This window comes from Quercus robur, chromosome 3, assembly GCF_932294415.1.
Source record: "Quercus robur chromosome 3, dhQueRobu3.1, whole genome shotgun sequence".
Lineage (NCBI taxonomy): Eukaryota > Viridiplantae > Streptophyta > Magnoliopsida > Fagales > Fagaceae > Quercus > Quercus robur.
Window position 1 is genome coordinate 18,847,961 of NC_065536.1, and position 16,343 is coordinate 18,864,303.

The 16,343-nt window shown below is 34.2% G+C and overlaps 2 protein-coding genes across 7 annotated transcripts in view; both read right to left on the reverse strand.

Annotated features, from left to right (window-relative positions):
• Positions 1-177: 177 nt before the first annotated feature.
• LOC126717378 (probable aldo-keto reductase 1) overlaps positions 178-16,343 on the reverse strand; it is a 34,115-nt gene continuing 17,949 nt past the window's right edge. The window contains exons 7-8 of one of the 5 annotated variants that reach the window (XM_050419054.1): positions 15,504-15,607; positions 178-499 (exon numbers count right to left, since the gene is read on the reverse strand). In XM_050419054.1, the coding sequence (XP_050275011.1) occupies positions 413-499; positions 15,504-15,607 (191 nt within the window). In that variant the 3' untranslated portion in view covers positions 178-412. Of the gene's footprint in view, positions 500-15,164; positions 15,608-16,343 lie in introns of those variants that run through there. The other 4 variants (XR_007652541.1, XM_050419053.1, XM_050419056.1 and 1 more) reach the window with 4 other exon arrangements.
• LOC126717387 (probable aldo-keto reductase 1) lies at positions 471-11,898 on the reverse strand. Of its 2 annotated transcripts, XM_050419069.1 has the most exons (7): positions 11,754-11,898; positions 11,300-11,520; positions 8,071-8,238; positions 4,325-4,528; positions 3,977-4,149; positions 3,630-3,726; positions 471-603 (listed from the first exon to the last, which is right to left on the reverse strand). In XM_050419069.1, the coding sequence occupies exons 2-7, from the start codon at positions 11,357-11,359 to the stop codon at positions 553-555; spliced, it is 753 nt and encodes a 250-aa protein (XP_050275026.1). In that variant the 5' UTR covers positions 11,360-11,520; positions 11,754-11,898; the 3' UTR covers positions 471-552. The 2 variants fall into 2 exon arrangements, with proteins under 2 accessions (XP_050275026.1, XP_050275027.1); XM_050419070.1 differs by lacking the exon at positions 11,754-11,898 and having other exon boundaries at positions 11,300-11,646.

Genomic DNA, 16,343 nt, shown 5'->3' on the forward strand with positions numbered 1-16,343 from the left:
CATGTTTTTTGATGTCTGCATCAAGGTACATTAGTTTTCTGTTCATGTTTTCATTTAATATCTACCTTTCGGGTGATAGTGAATTGACAAAATATATCACACGCAACAACAGATTGAAGATACAGCTAATCCATTCATGTTATAGACAATGGCATTCATGGAGTGAATATTGGTGTGTAACCAGAATCATAATTATCATAACACACAAAACAAGCAGCATCACTGTTCTGTGAATTCAATATTACACCATTCATCATAGTTTTAACAGAAAGTAATTATATCTCAAACATAGTTTGGACTGTTCTTTGGTAGCTGATCATCTTCATCTTTTACAATTTGAAGTAGCTTTATGTAGCCTCATGATTTTATTTCTTTCCATGAGACATGCACTTCCCATTGTGCACATAGCTTATTATGCTAACTTGCTTTCTTTTTCTTGTGTATTTGCAAACTTCCATGAGCAGTGAATAAAAACATCAATTGTTCTATGCCCTGCCACCTCGTTGATGGTTATTACCTCAGAAATCTCCCTCAAATCTTCTTTGGTGAGCTTCACTTTAAAGGAATCGATATTGGCATCAAGATTTTTAATTTTTGTAGTCCCTACAAATCCATGAGAAATGTTAAAAAATGTATCAGCTATAAGCAATAAATCTTAGTTCAATACCCTACTTAAAAAATTAGTGCAAGTTGTGATATACACAGTACTACTACTAAGGTGTTGTTATCTTCGGACCAAAGGATACCCCAAGACCCCCTCCCCGCCCCCAAAAAAAAAGAGGGGGGGCAGTTGTTAAATTTTTAGAGAGGAAATATTACAAGATTCAAAAATGATAAATTCGAAAATTCAGGAATTATGTGAGAATCATCAAGATAATATACGGACATAATTCAAGAAAAATCGTAATTATGACTTTAGTTTCTGTTATGAACACCAGGCATGGTTGAGTATAATTGAGTTGTATAAGCACGTCTTTGGGACCAGATTGTTTGAGCTACAGCCTACATAAGAAGTATGTGGCTAAACTTAAGATTTGATTACTCTTCAAATTAGCCACATAACTTTGTATGCTTCAAAGATGCTGGTGTATTGGGAAAGAAAAATTGATGGAAATTTGAGATTACCATCTAATTTCAAGAAGTCATAAGACTGAAAATTTTTCTACCTAAATACAGTTGTTGAACATGCCATGATTGTGTCATACTAGTTGTGAATTGGCAAGTCACAAAGGAAAGTGGGGTTTTGTTCATTCATAACATCATAAGTAGGTACAGTGCTCTAATCCATTTTTCTTGATAATGAAGGAGGTATTTCAGATTTTATAGTGATTGACTGATGGTGGATTTAGAGCAGCCTCAGTGGAAAAACATGCCACTTTATCTTTTCCCCTGATTTACCCAAGCTATTCTTCTCACCATTAAAGTTGAAAGGCTGCTGGTAAAAGATGAACACTTGAAATTGAAGGTGAATGAACATTAAAATGGAGTCACTTACCAGGGATAGGTGCCACATCATCTCCTTGATGAAGAATCCATCCAAGTGCAAGCTGTGCAGGGCTGCATCCATGCTTTTCAGCCAACTTTCCTATTTGAAAATAAATGGTCTTGTTTTGCTCTAAACTCTCTGCTTGAAATCTAGGATACATGTTTTGATGAAAGGAAAGGTTACACATTAGTCCCAAGCTTAATCTCACAAGTAACAAGAAATTTTTTTTTTTTTTTTTTGGCAACAAGCCCAATAAAAATTGTTTGTATATCCTTTTTTTTTTTTTTTTTTTGGAGAAATAATTACAACATGCTTCTAACCCCGCAGTTCAAATCCTTTCCCCCCCTAGCACTTTGTTTGTATATCTTGTTAGGTATTTTAGTGTTGGCTGATTATATGACAATGTTTCCTTTTAATTATTCAAGAATTTTCATTTTTAATTGTTTGGCATAATTGAGGATGAAGACAGAAGATTGTGTTCACTGTGCACATCTGTAAAATTTGGTTGAGTGAACTTATACTCAGTAGGGCAAATATATGAAGAAATTCAGAAGCATGGACAGAAAGTTTTGACAGTCTTTCGTTCAACATTCAGTCGAGAAAACTTGTTAAGGAAAGCACCAACTTGGGCTTTTATGTAAATTTTTGTGACCAATCACTCCTCAAACCTAGACAAATAAAGTGAAAAATTATACCCTGATTTCAGAGGAGGAAGATGGCCAAGAAATCCTTTAGAAAAACTATTCCAAGTGCAAATGATCTTTCACCCTCTCTGATTGCCAAATTTTGAGAGGATTCACACTACCAAAGACAAGATCACCAGCTGTGTTGTTGGAGCATTCATTAAAACCACAAAGACTAACCAAAATCTTCAAGAAGCCTGGAATTGACTATTAGAAATCCAGACCCCGGTTACAATCAATTAATTTATTATGGATTCAATTAATTTACAAATTATACTTTCCAATTCAGATTTGGTTAACTCAATCCACAAACCAATATTCCAAAATAAATAAGTGCAGAAAGTAATGAATACAAGCAATGGTTATGAAGAGAAAACCCTAACTAGAAAACTCTACCAGGGTTTACCACCACTCCTCAAGGAAATAGATCCATTCATAGAATAGAAGTTTGTACAATAGAATTAACTCTAATTCTAAAGCTACCTCTAGTAGTAATTACTAACGTGACTGCATGCAATTCCAACTCCTTTAACTCTTCTATGGTAGATTTTATTCACATGAGCACTTTGTTTATGAGTTATGACTTGAAGAACCACCCTCTAGAAGGTTTCCACAACAAGTCTATGTTATGCAGTAACTTTAGCATTATCACTGGTCTGGAGACCTTCTTCGGTTAATGGTGAGTGAGAACTTGGTCATGAAATCCTAGGCATATAAAAACACAGCTCTCAAAACTTATTTAAGTCTGTCCCATATTAGTCCTTTTATATTCTAGCAAGTAGGGCACAAAAAACTTCAGATTGGATGAATTAATGGTGTAGATTGAGAATCTGGATCCATGATTCTCAATTAATCAATAGCTGTCGAGACATGTTAAGCTTTTCTTGATCAATTGATAGGTGTTGAGCTACATGTTGAGATTCCAAAATGTTTCTTCTTTTTTGAGTTGTTTTGGGTTTGAGTCTTAAACTTCAAAACACATACAAGACTTAACTTTTGGTAGCCAGCGGCACACTATGAACCTAATAGTAACCAAGAGACTTGTTTGGCGGTCAGCATATTGACTTGCTGCATCAAAAGATTGTGAAGACATAGGGCAAGAGTTTGCAGTTGCAAGCAAAAGTGGGGAGCTCGAGTATAATTTACTTGTTCAAAAAGTGTAGTAAGTGTTGTCTATACCATAACAGTCTTCATAGTGAATTTGATGGGTTGGACTTTGGCCCGGAGTGATTTTCCCAATTGGGTTTCACTTCATGAAAAATTCCTCATTTGGGTGTGTAATTTTTTCTTGTGTTGTTTATTTCATGCTTGATTATCCATGATTTAAATTTTGTGTGAAATTGATTAAGTAAATATCTAGAATTGAATTATATTAGTAAGCTGACTTCGAGTTTCAAACAGTGTTTTTTTTTCATAACTTGTACGCACAGAAAAATTCAAGACAACTATGTGCTACATACCAGATAACTGTTTGCAGGTACACTTTCTATAACTGCTTTGCCACCAAAGAATCCATGACCAAGGGGGCTGTATGGTACTATTCCAATTCCAAGCTCCCTGTACATTTTTGCATATCCAAAGGACACTTTTCAGTCCATAATGTGGAGTTCAAACATATCGTGACAGCAGTATAGTAAAAGATTAATGCAAATAACCCCAAGTGGCTCCTCAGGCTGGAACCATGCATTGAGAAATATGCCTTATGAAGTGGAGGTCACTTAAATCTTCCTCATCCCCTTCCATTACCTTGGGGGGCCAGTCATTCTGAATGGAACACCCAATAGTTTTTAAGAGAATATGAAGTTACCTGTAAAGTGGAACTATTTCTTCCTCAATTTCGCGAGTCCAGAGGGACCACTCCATTTGTACAGCCGTGATGGGATGAACTGCATGTGCCCTTCGTATTGTGTCTGCACTAGCTTCAGACAATCCAATATACTTTACTTTTCCTTCTTCCACCAGCTTCTTAAGTTCCCCAATCTACGATCCAAAAAAATAAGTTTTCATGTATGAATTGCCTAGTTTACAACTTCAGGAAAGTGAAAGAATATTACAGCACTGCTTCTGAGTTGGAGTAAAGGAAGTTCTGCTTATAAAACTTTGTCACATGGAAAATGCATTTTAAAAAGGGGGAAAAGAGTATTGTAACACTTACAGTCTCCTCTATAGGTACTGTTGTGTCAATCCGGTGCTGATAATAGAGATCAATGTATTCCAAACCAAGGCGCTTCAGACTATCCTCACAGCAGGATCGAACATATTCAGGGGTACCATTTATTTCAACATTATTAAGATCCATTTTGACAATACCAAATTTTGTAGCTAACTGAATCTTTTCTCGAGGCAAGTGCTTCAGTGCCTGAAAATGCCTTTTTGAATTATACTGTTTACTCATAAACCAACTAAAAAAGCCGCCAACAACTAAGTAAACCAATGTTACAGTAAAGATGCGCATTCAAATGGTTCTGTTTCTGTTTCTTGAAAGAGAAATATACATGAGTGAAAACACTATTGTAAGGACTGGATTTGGATTGGACCCAATATAGGATTGGGTTTTAGCCCAATGAGCCCAAACAATGAATTTGAAGAGCGTGGGTGAAAGAACTAGTTCTATTTGGTAAGAAAGACAATAACAATTGTTTATTTAAGAGAATCAAACACAAGTAAGGTAAGAAAATTTGTCCTTGGCACAGTCTGAGGAGCTATGTTATAATGTCAAGTTTATGATCAAGGTTACAAGAGTTCAAAGGATTATTACAAAGATTTCTTGGTTTTTCCATCCCCTTTTTTTTTGGCCACCTTTCCATGTTATATACTATAATTTTGGTATCATCCCCACCATACATGTGTAGGTTAGGTTCTAGGAAATCCTTCTTGTCCCATCTAACACCTCCCAGAACCCTCAATTAGCAGCTGTAAGGCTACCTTACCACTGTTCAGGTATCACCTCCACATTAATGCGGTCAGAGAGTTAGCTGGGATGCATTTAATGCGGAGGTAGCAGCTTTTGCAGATATTTGTTGCCTCCCTCTACTCTTCTCTTATCCAATGCCTGATTCCTAACCGTGATGCAATCTTGAAGGATGTTCAGGATGATAAGACATTTCTACTGACCTCGGATCTACATTTCCGACATGACTTTTCTTCTCGGACATATTTTGGACTATCATATACAATCCTTATTTCTTCTTCTACCATTCCCGTAATAACCTTATTTGACCATCCTCGGACTAGTAGACATCCTTGGACTGGGCCATAGACCCAATACATACAGTTTTAACAGTACCTTCTAGCTAACTGGCCCCCACAATTATGTTTGATTAATAATCTTAAACAAAACAAATTATTTTCTTCTTTTCACAAATAAAAAGGTTAGCTTCCTTAAAACCCCAAAGCATGGAAATTGTTTGGTGACAAATTATGATTGAAGCTTTGGCATAAAGAAATTATTTTTGTTAATTAACAAAAAAGTATTTAGGGCAGTCAATTAATATAAAAAATTATAATTTGGAAGAAGTTCTTCAGAATTCATTTCCTGTGATTCAGGATTTTGTTAAATACAAGATTGATCTTTCTAGATAACAAGTTATATTCTTTCAAAGGGTACAAAGTGGCTCCCTTCCTAGAGTTGGAGAATGCCTTTCTGAAAATAAGCTGGCTTTACGATATTTTCTTCAAATAATACACAATAAATACAGATAGTAATGACAGTCACACACTCCTTAATACATATTCACTGTATACATATTGCCACATGTGCTAAAATCGTGTTTTTAAAACACAATTTTAACTAAAATCTTGTCAATGAAAACACGATTTCAAAACACAGTGTCTACGGAGTGTGCAATAGGGAGTGTGTAATAAGTATTTTGAAATACAAATCAATCACAAGATACATTTTACTGGTTACCTGCGTTTCCAAGATTATGTAATATCTATAACCACACAGATCAAAATTATTACAATTATGCTTTGTTGAAAAGAATATCCTTGTTCATTGTGAGAGTGCTTTTTTTCTTTAGCACACAGGCCCAAGGATCCTGGGCCAAATAGTTGTATTCTGATGGACTGGGCTTGGTTCACCGCAGCTAAATGGGGGCTGATTACGAACCAAGTTGTGCGCAAGTCACATAAATCTCCTCAAGACAAAAATGCGATTCCTCCCCGGGCGTACTGTCGTGGGATCCCGGGATGTACTGTCGTGGGATCCCGGGGCGTATTAGGCCTGTAAGAACCTAGAATCTCTGGTTCTCTGCACTATACAATATTTCTCCATGCTTGTTATGCAATGAAGTTTTGTCCTTTCCTTTTACCTCTATAGGTCCTACACAAGAACAACTATACAATGCACATATCTTCAAATAATTGTTAGTTTCTTAGATTAGGATATATATATATTAATACATATACATATATGTAAATGAATTTCATAAGAATGATTCAGCCACGAGGATCCTGGCCCCAATTCTCACAGACTTATGCTTTTGCACAAGACTTGTGGGATTTGGAACTCAAGTCTGAGTGGCTTTGCTTGGGCAGGGACTCAGCTTTACAAGCAAGAATATATATGTATTGAGCAGCAAGAAGCAGTAAAGAAATATGCAAAGTAATTGTTAGAAATTCTCAAATCAATATGAGATATTTCATTATTTTTCTTGATTGTGGATTACAAATGTGCTCACTAAGACGTGATACAAGGTTCAAATAAGCTCAAAAATTACAGACTTTGATGGCTATTCAAGCCTCTAAGACTTGCAAAGTTTGAATCCTTTTGAATCCAAGTATGTGCTATAGTGGCTGTTTCTGGGATACCGGGAGACATTCCTCTGTTTTTCTTAAATTTTACAGAGTTCTAATGACTCTGTTTTGATATTCTTCCTACTGAAAATCCTCCTTCCTTTCAACATGGGTTTTCTCTTCCTTTTATAGTGTGTTTTCTAGGGCTCCATGGTACTAGTGATTTCTCTCTTTTGCCCCTCAGAGCTCATGCTGTGTCATTTTCTTAGGAGCTGGTCTCTTCCCTTTTTTCTCATGGTTTTCATCTTTTAATACTGTTTCTCTAAAAGTCACTTGCTGACTTTCCATTCCGGGGCGTCCTAGCCTTCAATCTCTCTTCCTTCAAGATTTCTCACTTTTCAAACTTAGCTGTCGGTGTTATTTCCTTGTTATCATTATTCCCAAATAATTGGAATCTTTTACTGCTGGGTTGAAAGTTCTCTTCCAGTTGCTTCTACGTATGATTTTCTCATTCTTGGTTCCTTGTAGTACAGCTCCTTTGTTCATAAATGTTTGCTTTATACTTTATGATTCTTTGCTGCACCAGTGGGTACTTGAGAAGGACATCTCTGTTCTTCATTTCTTGTATTTCATGGTACCTTTCTTGAGTTGTCTCAATCCTATAGTAGCTGTCCTGCATTACCTGAGGATCCCGGGCGTCTGGCAGCCTTTGGGTATCCCGGCCCTCTGGCAGCCTCTGGGTATCCCGGCCCAGTTCTTTCACTGAATTTTGCAGGACTTTTTAATGACCTTTTTGCTGGAAATCTGAACATAAATAGGGCCTTAATGTTGATTCTTCTTGCTGCTTGAATTGGGCCTTCTTTACTTTTCATGGAATGTGAAATTTTAGCCTTCAACATTCATTAAAAACAAACAAATTTCAAATGGCATTTTGTTCAGAAAATTATTCATTTAGTTACATAGACAGAATGAATTACTTCCAGCCCACAACTTTGTATTCAAGGGCTCACCACTTACAATAGTCCACAATCCTAATCTAAGCAATGTTGACCCCAAGATTGATGTTATGTACAATACAAACAAACTAAAAAAGGTACTCAGAGGTATCCGAGCTAGTCTAAATGAATACAAACCATCTGAGATATCATTTTCAAGTAAATTTACCTTTCCTACCAAAACTTCATAAGCATGTGGCCCATAAATATCTGACATATCAAAGAATGTGATTCCTTGATTGAATGCATGCTTGGTGATTGATATGCCAACCTCTTTAGGGACAGGATCACTGTAGCCTCCTGAAAGCCCCATACATCCAAACCCCAACTTTGAAACCTAGAGGACAAATAATACTATAACTTATAAGTGATTATTGATGAAAAATACCTCTTGTTTTGGTGGAAGGAAATTCAAACAAGGATTTTAAGCTCTTTCCTCCCACATTTTCTCATGCGGAGAAAAAATTACTAAACAGACAAAAAGGCACCTAGAATTATAGGCAAAGGTCTAGGCCTCTGATTATCTCTCAAGATGGAGTCCATGTGAATTTGATGAATCATTAAATACTGTCAAAGGTCAGAAAATAACTTGACAAGAAGGAAGTTTATTAACTTCCTATCTTATCTATACAAAATATAATAATGAAAGCTTTGCAATCAATTTTACAAAACTCCTGTTGTGCCACATCATTTGCATCTTTTCTTAATTTTTATTTTTTTGCAATTTTCACTTTATTCAACCTTTCATTTTCTTCAATCATTGTATCCTTAGTGCAATCTTTCATCTCCTCTAACCATTGTCTTCTTAAATTTTTATTCGATTCCCTATATGGATTTTTTAATTTTCTCCTTTATATTTTCTTAAATCTATCATTTCACTTTGTTCAACCTTTTATCTACTTCAACTCTTCTTCTTCTACCTTAATTTTCATATAAATTTCTTATTGCTTCCTTTCCACCTCTCTTCTATTCCTTCTAAGTTGCCCACGACAAAAAAGGTCATACTCTTTCTCTCTTTGATTTTGTTTCTCTTTTGGTGGATTTTTTGTTGTTACAACCACTTTTTTTTTCTTCTACTAGTTGTTCTTTTTGTTATTGTTAATTAATTGTCACATCACATTTCTTTCTCGATTTTGGAAAATTTGAATCGGCTTCTATGCATATTTAGGTGTTTTGGTATTCCAATTCCCAGTCACAATTTTTTTTTCTTTATCTCGTTGATTTGATTTTATTTGGATTAATAATTAGTTAGTTGTTTTGCAAGTTATATTTGATTTTTTTTTTTAGGGTTCTGTTTAGATGTTAAACTATGAAACTTTACTCTGTTTTGTTTATTTTTTAATCATTTTGTGTGAATTTTTTTTTTGATTTTGTAGAAAAAGTACTCTCAATAGTTGAATTAGAAGTATTCTATAGTGCCACTTATCAAGACAAAAGCAAAGGTTAGTCAAAGAAAAATAGTTGAATTAGCGACACGTTTTAGCTTTTGCAATTGTATTATTATTGTTGTTGTTGTTGTTGCTGTTGTTGTTATAACGATACCTATAGAAACTTAATAATGAGATTTTGCTAATAATTGTTTGTTTGATAATCTTTTTTGGGTGGACGAATTTGCAATTTATGCGGGTGAAAAAATAGATTATCAATATCAAATTATTTTCCTAATCAGTTTAGTTAATCATTGTTGAGCAACAATTGATATGACATTTTGTTTGTTTGCAAAGCTTCTTTATATGGAATGAGAATGTTTTGATTCAACATATATTTACGAACATATTGAGATAAGAAATATAATCAAAAAGAGAGATCATGATCATACTAAGTATACTTCAAAGAGATAAATCGATTTGAGATTAAAGATAACATTAAAATATAGGATTATAGGTTGAAGTTTTTTGAATGGTAGGAATTGGGAAGATTCTATTTTTCTCTTTCCTTTGATTGGAAAACTTTATCCTCATTATATTCTATCATTAGCGAATTGGCTCATAATATGAGTAGATGAAAATTTTAATATAAAAAAAAGTAAAATATACATGTGTGTATATATATGTGTGTGTGTTCTACTTTATAAAGAATACAAAAATTTCATTATTAAAAAAAGAAAGCAATGTTTATTTTAGTTATAAAAAATTCTTGCCTTTGGTTGGTTTGGTAGAGGGTTATATAAAAAAAAGAGCATTTAGTAATTAGTAGTTTAATACATCAAAATGAAAAAAAAAAAATTATGAGAAAAATACTTTGTTACATATAACTAATCCTACTATAAGATTTTAGGCATAATTTGAAATATAAAATATATATTATTTATATTTCATTACAAAATAATCGCATGTTCTCATGCATCTTACTATAAATCGTAAACATGACATGAGATTTAGGTGATGACATGAACTGATGATTTAATGAGTATGCATTATTCTCTTCTGTTATCTATCAAAATTTTCCTGGTTTTTCTTTCAAGATTCTCAATAAGTGGGGAACTTGAAGTTAAGGATAGTGGAAGGCCAAAATCGAAAACAAGTAAGGGGATTAAACTGTCTTGGAACTCAAACAACATTTGGTAAGGGATTTATTTAAGACTTATATTAGCTTTATGTACATATTATGACTCTGTTCATGGGTTACTAAGATCTATGCACTATGGCTACATTTGAGCATGCTCAGTTGTCTTGGTTTTCAAGAGACAATATCTAGTGTAGCTAATATAATTTGTTAAGTAGGAAAATCATTATGTAAAGAGAGGGGTGAATATAAAAATAATCAAATATCATACTGCTTCATTTATGAGAACCATTAGAATCAAACTGCCCTATTAATCTTCATAATCAATATTGTTACTGCACACACCTATGTACAAAAGGGTCCTTATTTAATTTGGATAGAGATACTAGCAATACTAATTGTGCATTAGTGACTCGTAGAATTTTAGTTCAGTAAACCTGCCACAAATTAGACCTAAAGCTTCTGAAAGGTTGCTTATCAGTAATACCAATTCACTCATAAATCAATTTTAATTTTCATTTGGTCATAAGCTTCAATTTTATGTTCCCAGATAAGGAATAGGATCTTCTAGCTATGGCAAATTACATAACTTTACATTCAAGTTAAATTTCAGCTATTCAGGCAGAATAGCCATTGCTATCTTTTCAGTGAGATTTCTTTGAGGGGCTCAAGGGCTGTAAAGTATCAAAATTCTATGTTTCACAAACATGTGCTTATCAAGCACAACCTTGAAAAATCATTAATTTTCTCAATTAAAAGCTTGTAATTTGAAATTTCAATTAATCTAGGCATGGGAAAAATCTATAGTGGTGGAATGGGATTTGGTATTCAAGTCAACCATATGCAAGAGAAAAAATTTAATTAAAAAAATCAAAACCCAAGAGAGAGGGTACCTCAAATTCTTGAGTTCCAAGTTTCACCCTAGGAATGTGAACTTTCTGCTCCTCAGCCATTCTTATTCTTACTTTAAAATCCTAATCTTTGTTTGCCTTACTTCTATTGTCAGTTATATATGTATATATATATACACACACATATATACATGCCTATGCTATATATTACTTAGTCTTCCTCCAATTGCCTGTTTTGGGTGGAGACCCCACCAAAAGTTCTCCTACATTGTAAAATCCGAAAAAGAGAATGAGTCAAATTTCCAATAACCCATGAATGACCCTAGGGATTATCATTTAAATTCATGCATTATCTTATTTGGGATGTTTCTATTGAAGTAAAGAAGCAAACAATGAGGCACATTTAACAAGAGCATTATTGCTGCTACCACTAGTCACTATTTTTTTGTAGCAGCAAGGATGTTGGTCCCACTAAGATGGTGAACCACAATATTACCTAGAATTTGTCATATCTATAGACACACATATCTTCTTCTCCTTCGTGAACTTTTCCACCCTAGGAATCTGAACTTTCTGCTCCTCAGCTTTTCTAAGTCTTAATTCAAAAAATCTTTTGTTTACCTTTCACAAAAATGACAAGTTCGAGTCCCGGAATTAGTCTCTCTCTCAAAAAAAAAAAAAGAAAAAAAAAAAGGAAAAGATTGCCTACCATGACCTCTCTCAAATCTTGCAAAAATGAGAGTTTTATACATTGAATATAACCTTTTATATATATAGCAATACTTCTTTGGAAGATGCTAAAGAATTTAAGATACATGAATCATGGAATTCACCTTTAAATAGCAAGTAAGTTTAGTGCCACAAACTTTTCCATAGCTTTACCACAACTTTGCTAAGTGGCGACTCATGAATGGTGGTCCCATTCATGAGTCGCCATTTAGAAAAGTTGTGGCAAAGTTGTAGAAAAGTTGGGACACTAGTAACTAGACTTACACTTAAATAATAGAATAATGTTAGGACTATAACTTTTGTCACAACTTTGCTATGTTAGCAGAGTAATGCTAAAGAATTCAAAGATACATTCATCAAGGAGTTCACCTTTTTTTTTTTTTAAATAAACTCAAGGAGTTGACCTTTAAATGGCAAGCTAATTTTCAGCCCCGGCTGGAACCCACCGATTTAAAAATCAAATTTCTGGAAACATAGAGTGGAGCTTTAAAGAACTTCATGCCATTAAAAAACAACAAAAATGAACTTCAGACCACAAAATTGGTCCTCCAGTCCAAACTTTCTGTCATCATTGATTATGTCACATTGTCACTATATTTTTTAGGTAAATGGCCATTTTATTTTTCTCTTTCGTCATTAAATATGTCATCATGCAGCATTTTCAACGCTTTGTTTTTGTTGCTTATGTTAAAGTAGTACATGTCCCCATTGATAAACTTTATGTAATGTTTCCCACTTGAGCTGTTCTGCTTGGTAGAAGTTCTCCCAACATTAAAAATTATCCTTGAAGGGAATGAGACAAATGCGTTGGAGATACAATCTTTCTTAGATCTAATTTGTCTAGCAGTTTATTAAATTATTGAATTCAAGTTTCTATTGTCCAGTTCAAGCAAGAGTCTTGCGAACTTTCTGCCTGACTTTAATGATTGCTTGAGCGAAGCTCAAAAGAACATTCATGTCTTGCAGATCTTTACATAGCTTTTAACCCTTCATACATTCTAAGTCTTTTGTTTGAGTTAGAATCCTGTAGATATGTTAGCTGATGCTGAGGCTTTTTTTAGCAGGCTCCTTTACCGAAAAGACTTGCCATCACAGTAAAACTAGGCCGCTTTGGCCACAGTTTGTGAAACTATACTACGATTCGTGACTCTCACTGTGGCTCCATTGAATAAAGAGAGGTAACCAGATTTGTAAAACATCTCTAAGATATTGGCCATCAACACATTTAATTGTGCCTAAAATGGAGGACAGTACTTCAAATACAGAGAACAACATCATAATCATACTAGCACATACAACATTACCATTCTAAAAATTCAGTACTTTGTTATTCATCTCAATGAAAACTGTCTTGAGCATAGGTTGGACTGTACTTTAGTAGCTGATCAGCATCATCTTTCACCATAATTTTTACACGAAACAAACACCTCATATCAAATAAAGACTTTTAAGCTACTTTGCTGTCCCTTGATGGTGTATTTGCAAACTTCCATGAGCAGCGAATAAAATTATCACTTATTCTATCCCCTGCAACCTCATTGATGGGTATTACATCAGAAATCTCCTTCACATCTTCTCTACCGAGGTTCACTCTTATGGAACCAATGTTATCATCAAGAATTTTAATCTTTAAAAAATTGTTGAACTCCCAAATGACTTTGAAATTGTACCTAATTTAACAGTTTAATGGCTTTATGAGTGGAATACCTAGCCTGAAATTTCATTCCAAGGATCCACTCCTACTCTGACTTCTGAATTTTTCCTTTTAATGGTTTTGAGAAGTTCCATTGAAATTTCTTCTCCCAATCGAAGGTTATCATCCATGAAGGTATTAACACCATTTTGAACCAAAGCATGATACGCATGGCATGTAAAACCATAACGAGTATTTTCACCTCTAAAACTCAAGAAGACATCAAAGTCCTTGGATTGGTGGGTGAAAGAGGAAGATGAAGCTCCTTTGATTTTTAGAAGAGCCATTAGGATTGCTTAGCAGATGGTTGAGCAGATCTAAAAGGATAAGGAGAATGAAAGATGTGATGAAAATTTGGAGGAATTGGCTCTTGGACTATCGCTTGTTCTCAAATTATGTATTGACCGGGGTTGTCAATATGACTCAAGAAATGGAATGACAAATTGGGAAGAGCATTAAGATAGGTTGCTTCCCATTTAGTGGTGAGTGGATGACTCACGAGTCATAAGGGTTCTTTTGTAAATCACTGATTGTTTTTGAGTCTTCAATGAAAAAATATATATAGAAAAAGAAAAAGAGAAGAAAGGAAGAAAACCTAGTCCATGATAGATCAAAGTGCTTACATTAATGGAAATGATGATTGAGAGACCCTACCTTCCACGATTTTTTTCCATAATATATGTTCCTTCAAACAAGGAGACCCATGGGTAGAGTGATGTCTTTCCAATGAATCCTTTTTGGAAGGGTAACCTTAGCATCAGGTGTGGAGCATTGGATCAGCAAAGTATTATCACCAGCATTTTTTAACTTAGCATGTGGGTTCAGTTTGGTTTTCAACAATCTATAATAAATACGATAAATGATAGCAAGAGGATTACTACCATCTTCCATACCATAACCAGATGTCAAAATATTCAAAGTTAATGCTTTAAGAATATTAGGATCATCAATGGCAAGAGTTAAATCAAGATAACAATTGAAGTAAATAGGACCATTGAACATGGATGATTGAATCATTCCAAGAATACTAGTTTCAAAATTTTTAAATCTAGCATCTCTTAAGCACGTAAGTACATAAGCATATATATACATATATATATAGGGTGCAGTTAATGTGCCCTTAGGACACACAGTAATCATCTATTTTAAAAAAGTTTTTATAGGAAATTGAAAAGACCATAAAAAAAGTTAATCACTTTTTCGCTTTTCCATAAAGAATTTCCTAAAAAAACCCATATATATGTATGTATATATGAAAGAAAGCTTCTTATTGTTCCGTATTTCTTTATTTCTGTACCCAAAATGTTGGCCTCAAACTAAGAATAAGCAGCATTGGCCAAAGCTTAAGAAGCTATGGTAAGATACACTTCTCTCACCTTTCACTTCAACTCAATTGAGTAAAGATGTTGATAAGAAGCAAATATTTGTAAGAAATTTGCAATCACGATACCTGTAATTGCCTAAAATGGAAGAAAATAGACAAAATTCTTAAAACAACAGAGTAACCAGAATCATAATTATTGTAACACACAAAACAAGCAGCATCACTGTTCTGTGAATTCAATATTACACCATTCATCATAGTCTTAACAGTAAGCAACCATATCTCAAACATAGTTTGGACTGTTCTTTGGTAGCTGATCATCTTCGTCTTTCACAATTTGAAGTAGCTTTATGTGGCCTCATGATTTTATTTCTTTCCATGAGACATGCACTTCCCATTGTGCACATAGCTTATTAGGCTAACTTACTTTCTTTTTCTGGTGTATTTGCAAACTTCCACGAGCAGTGAATAAAAGCATCAGTTGTTCTATGCCCTGCCACCTCGTTGATGGTTATTACATCAGAAATCTCTTTCAAATCTTCTTTGGTGAGCTTCACTCTAAAGGAACCGATATTGGCATCAAGATTTTTAATTTTTGTAGTCCCTACAAATCCATGAGAAATGTTAAAAATATATATCAGCTATAAGCAATAAATCTTAGTTCAAGACCCTATTTAAAATATTAGTGCAAGTTGTGATATACACAGTACTACTACTAAGGGGTTGTTATCTTTGGACCGAAGGATAGCCCCTCCCCCCTCCCTCTACCCCCCAAAAAAAAGAGGGAGGGGGCAATTGTTAAATTTTTAGAGAGGAAATATTACAAGATTCAAAAATGATAAATTCAAAAATTCAGGAATTATGTGAGAATCATCAAGATAATATACGGACATAATTCAAGAAAAATCGTAATTATGAATTTAGTTTCTGTTATGAATACCAGGCATAGTTGAGTTTACTTGAGTTGTATAAGTCCATCTTTGGGACCAGATTGTTTGATCTATAGCCTACATAAGAAGTATGTGGCTAAACATAAGATTTGATTACTCTTCAAATGAGCCACATAACTTTGTATGCTGCAGAGATGGTGGTGTATTGGGCAAGAAAAACTGATGGAAATTTGAGATTACTATCAAATTTCAAGAAGTCATAAGACTGAAAAATTTTCTACCTAAATACAGTTGCTGAACATGCCATGATTGTGCCATACTAGTTGTGAATTGGCAAGTCACAAAGGAAAGTGGGGTTTTGTTCATTCATAACGTCAAAAGTAGGTACAGTGCTCTAATCCATTTTTCTTGATAATGAAGGAGGTATTTCAGATTTTATAGTGATTGACT

Excerpts from the sequence above, each read along its gene's own strand:
- LOC126717387 (XM_050419069.1), bottom strand. The coding sequence starts at position 11,359 with ATGGCTGAGGAGCAGAAAGTTCACATTCCTAGGGTGAAACTTGGAACT. Across the intron at positions 8,239-11,299 it reads TTGGAACTCAAGAATTTGAG|GTTTCAAAGTTGGGGTTTGG; the intron begins GTACCCTCTCTC and ends TTTGTCCTCTAG. Across the intron at positions 604-3,629 it reads TACCTGCAAACAGTTATCTG|GGACTACAAAAATTAAAAAT; the intron begins GTATGTAGCACA and ends ATGGATTTGTAG.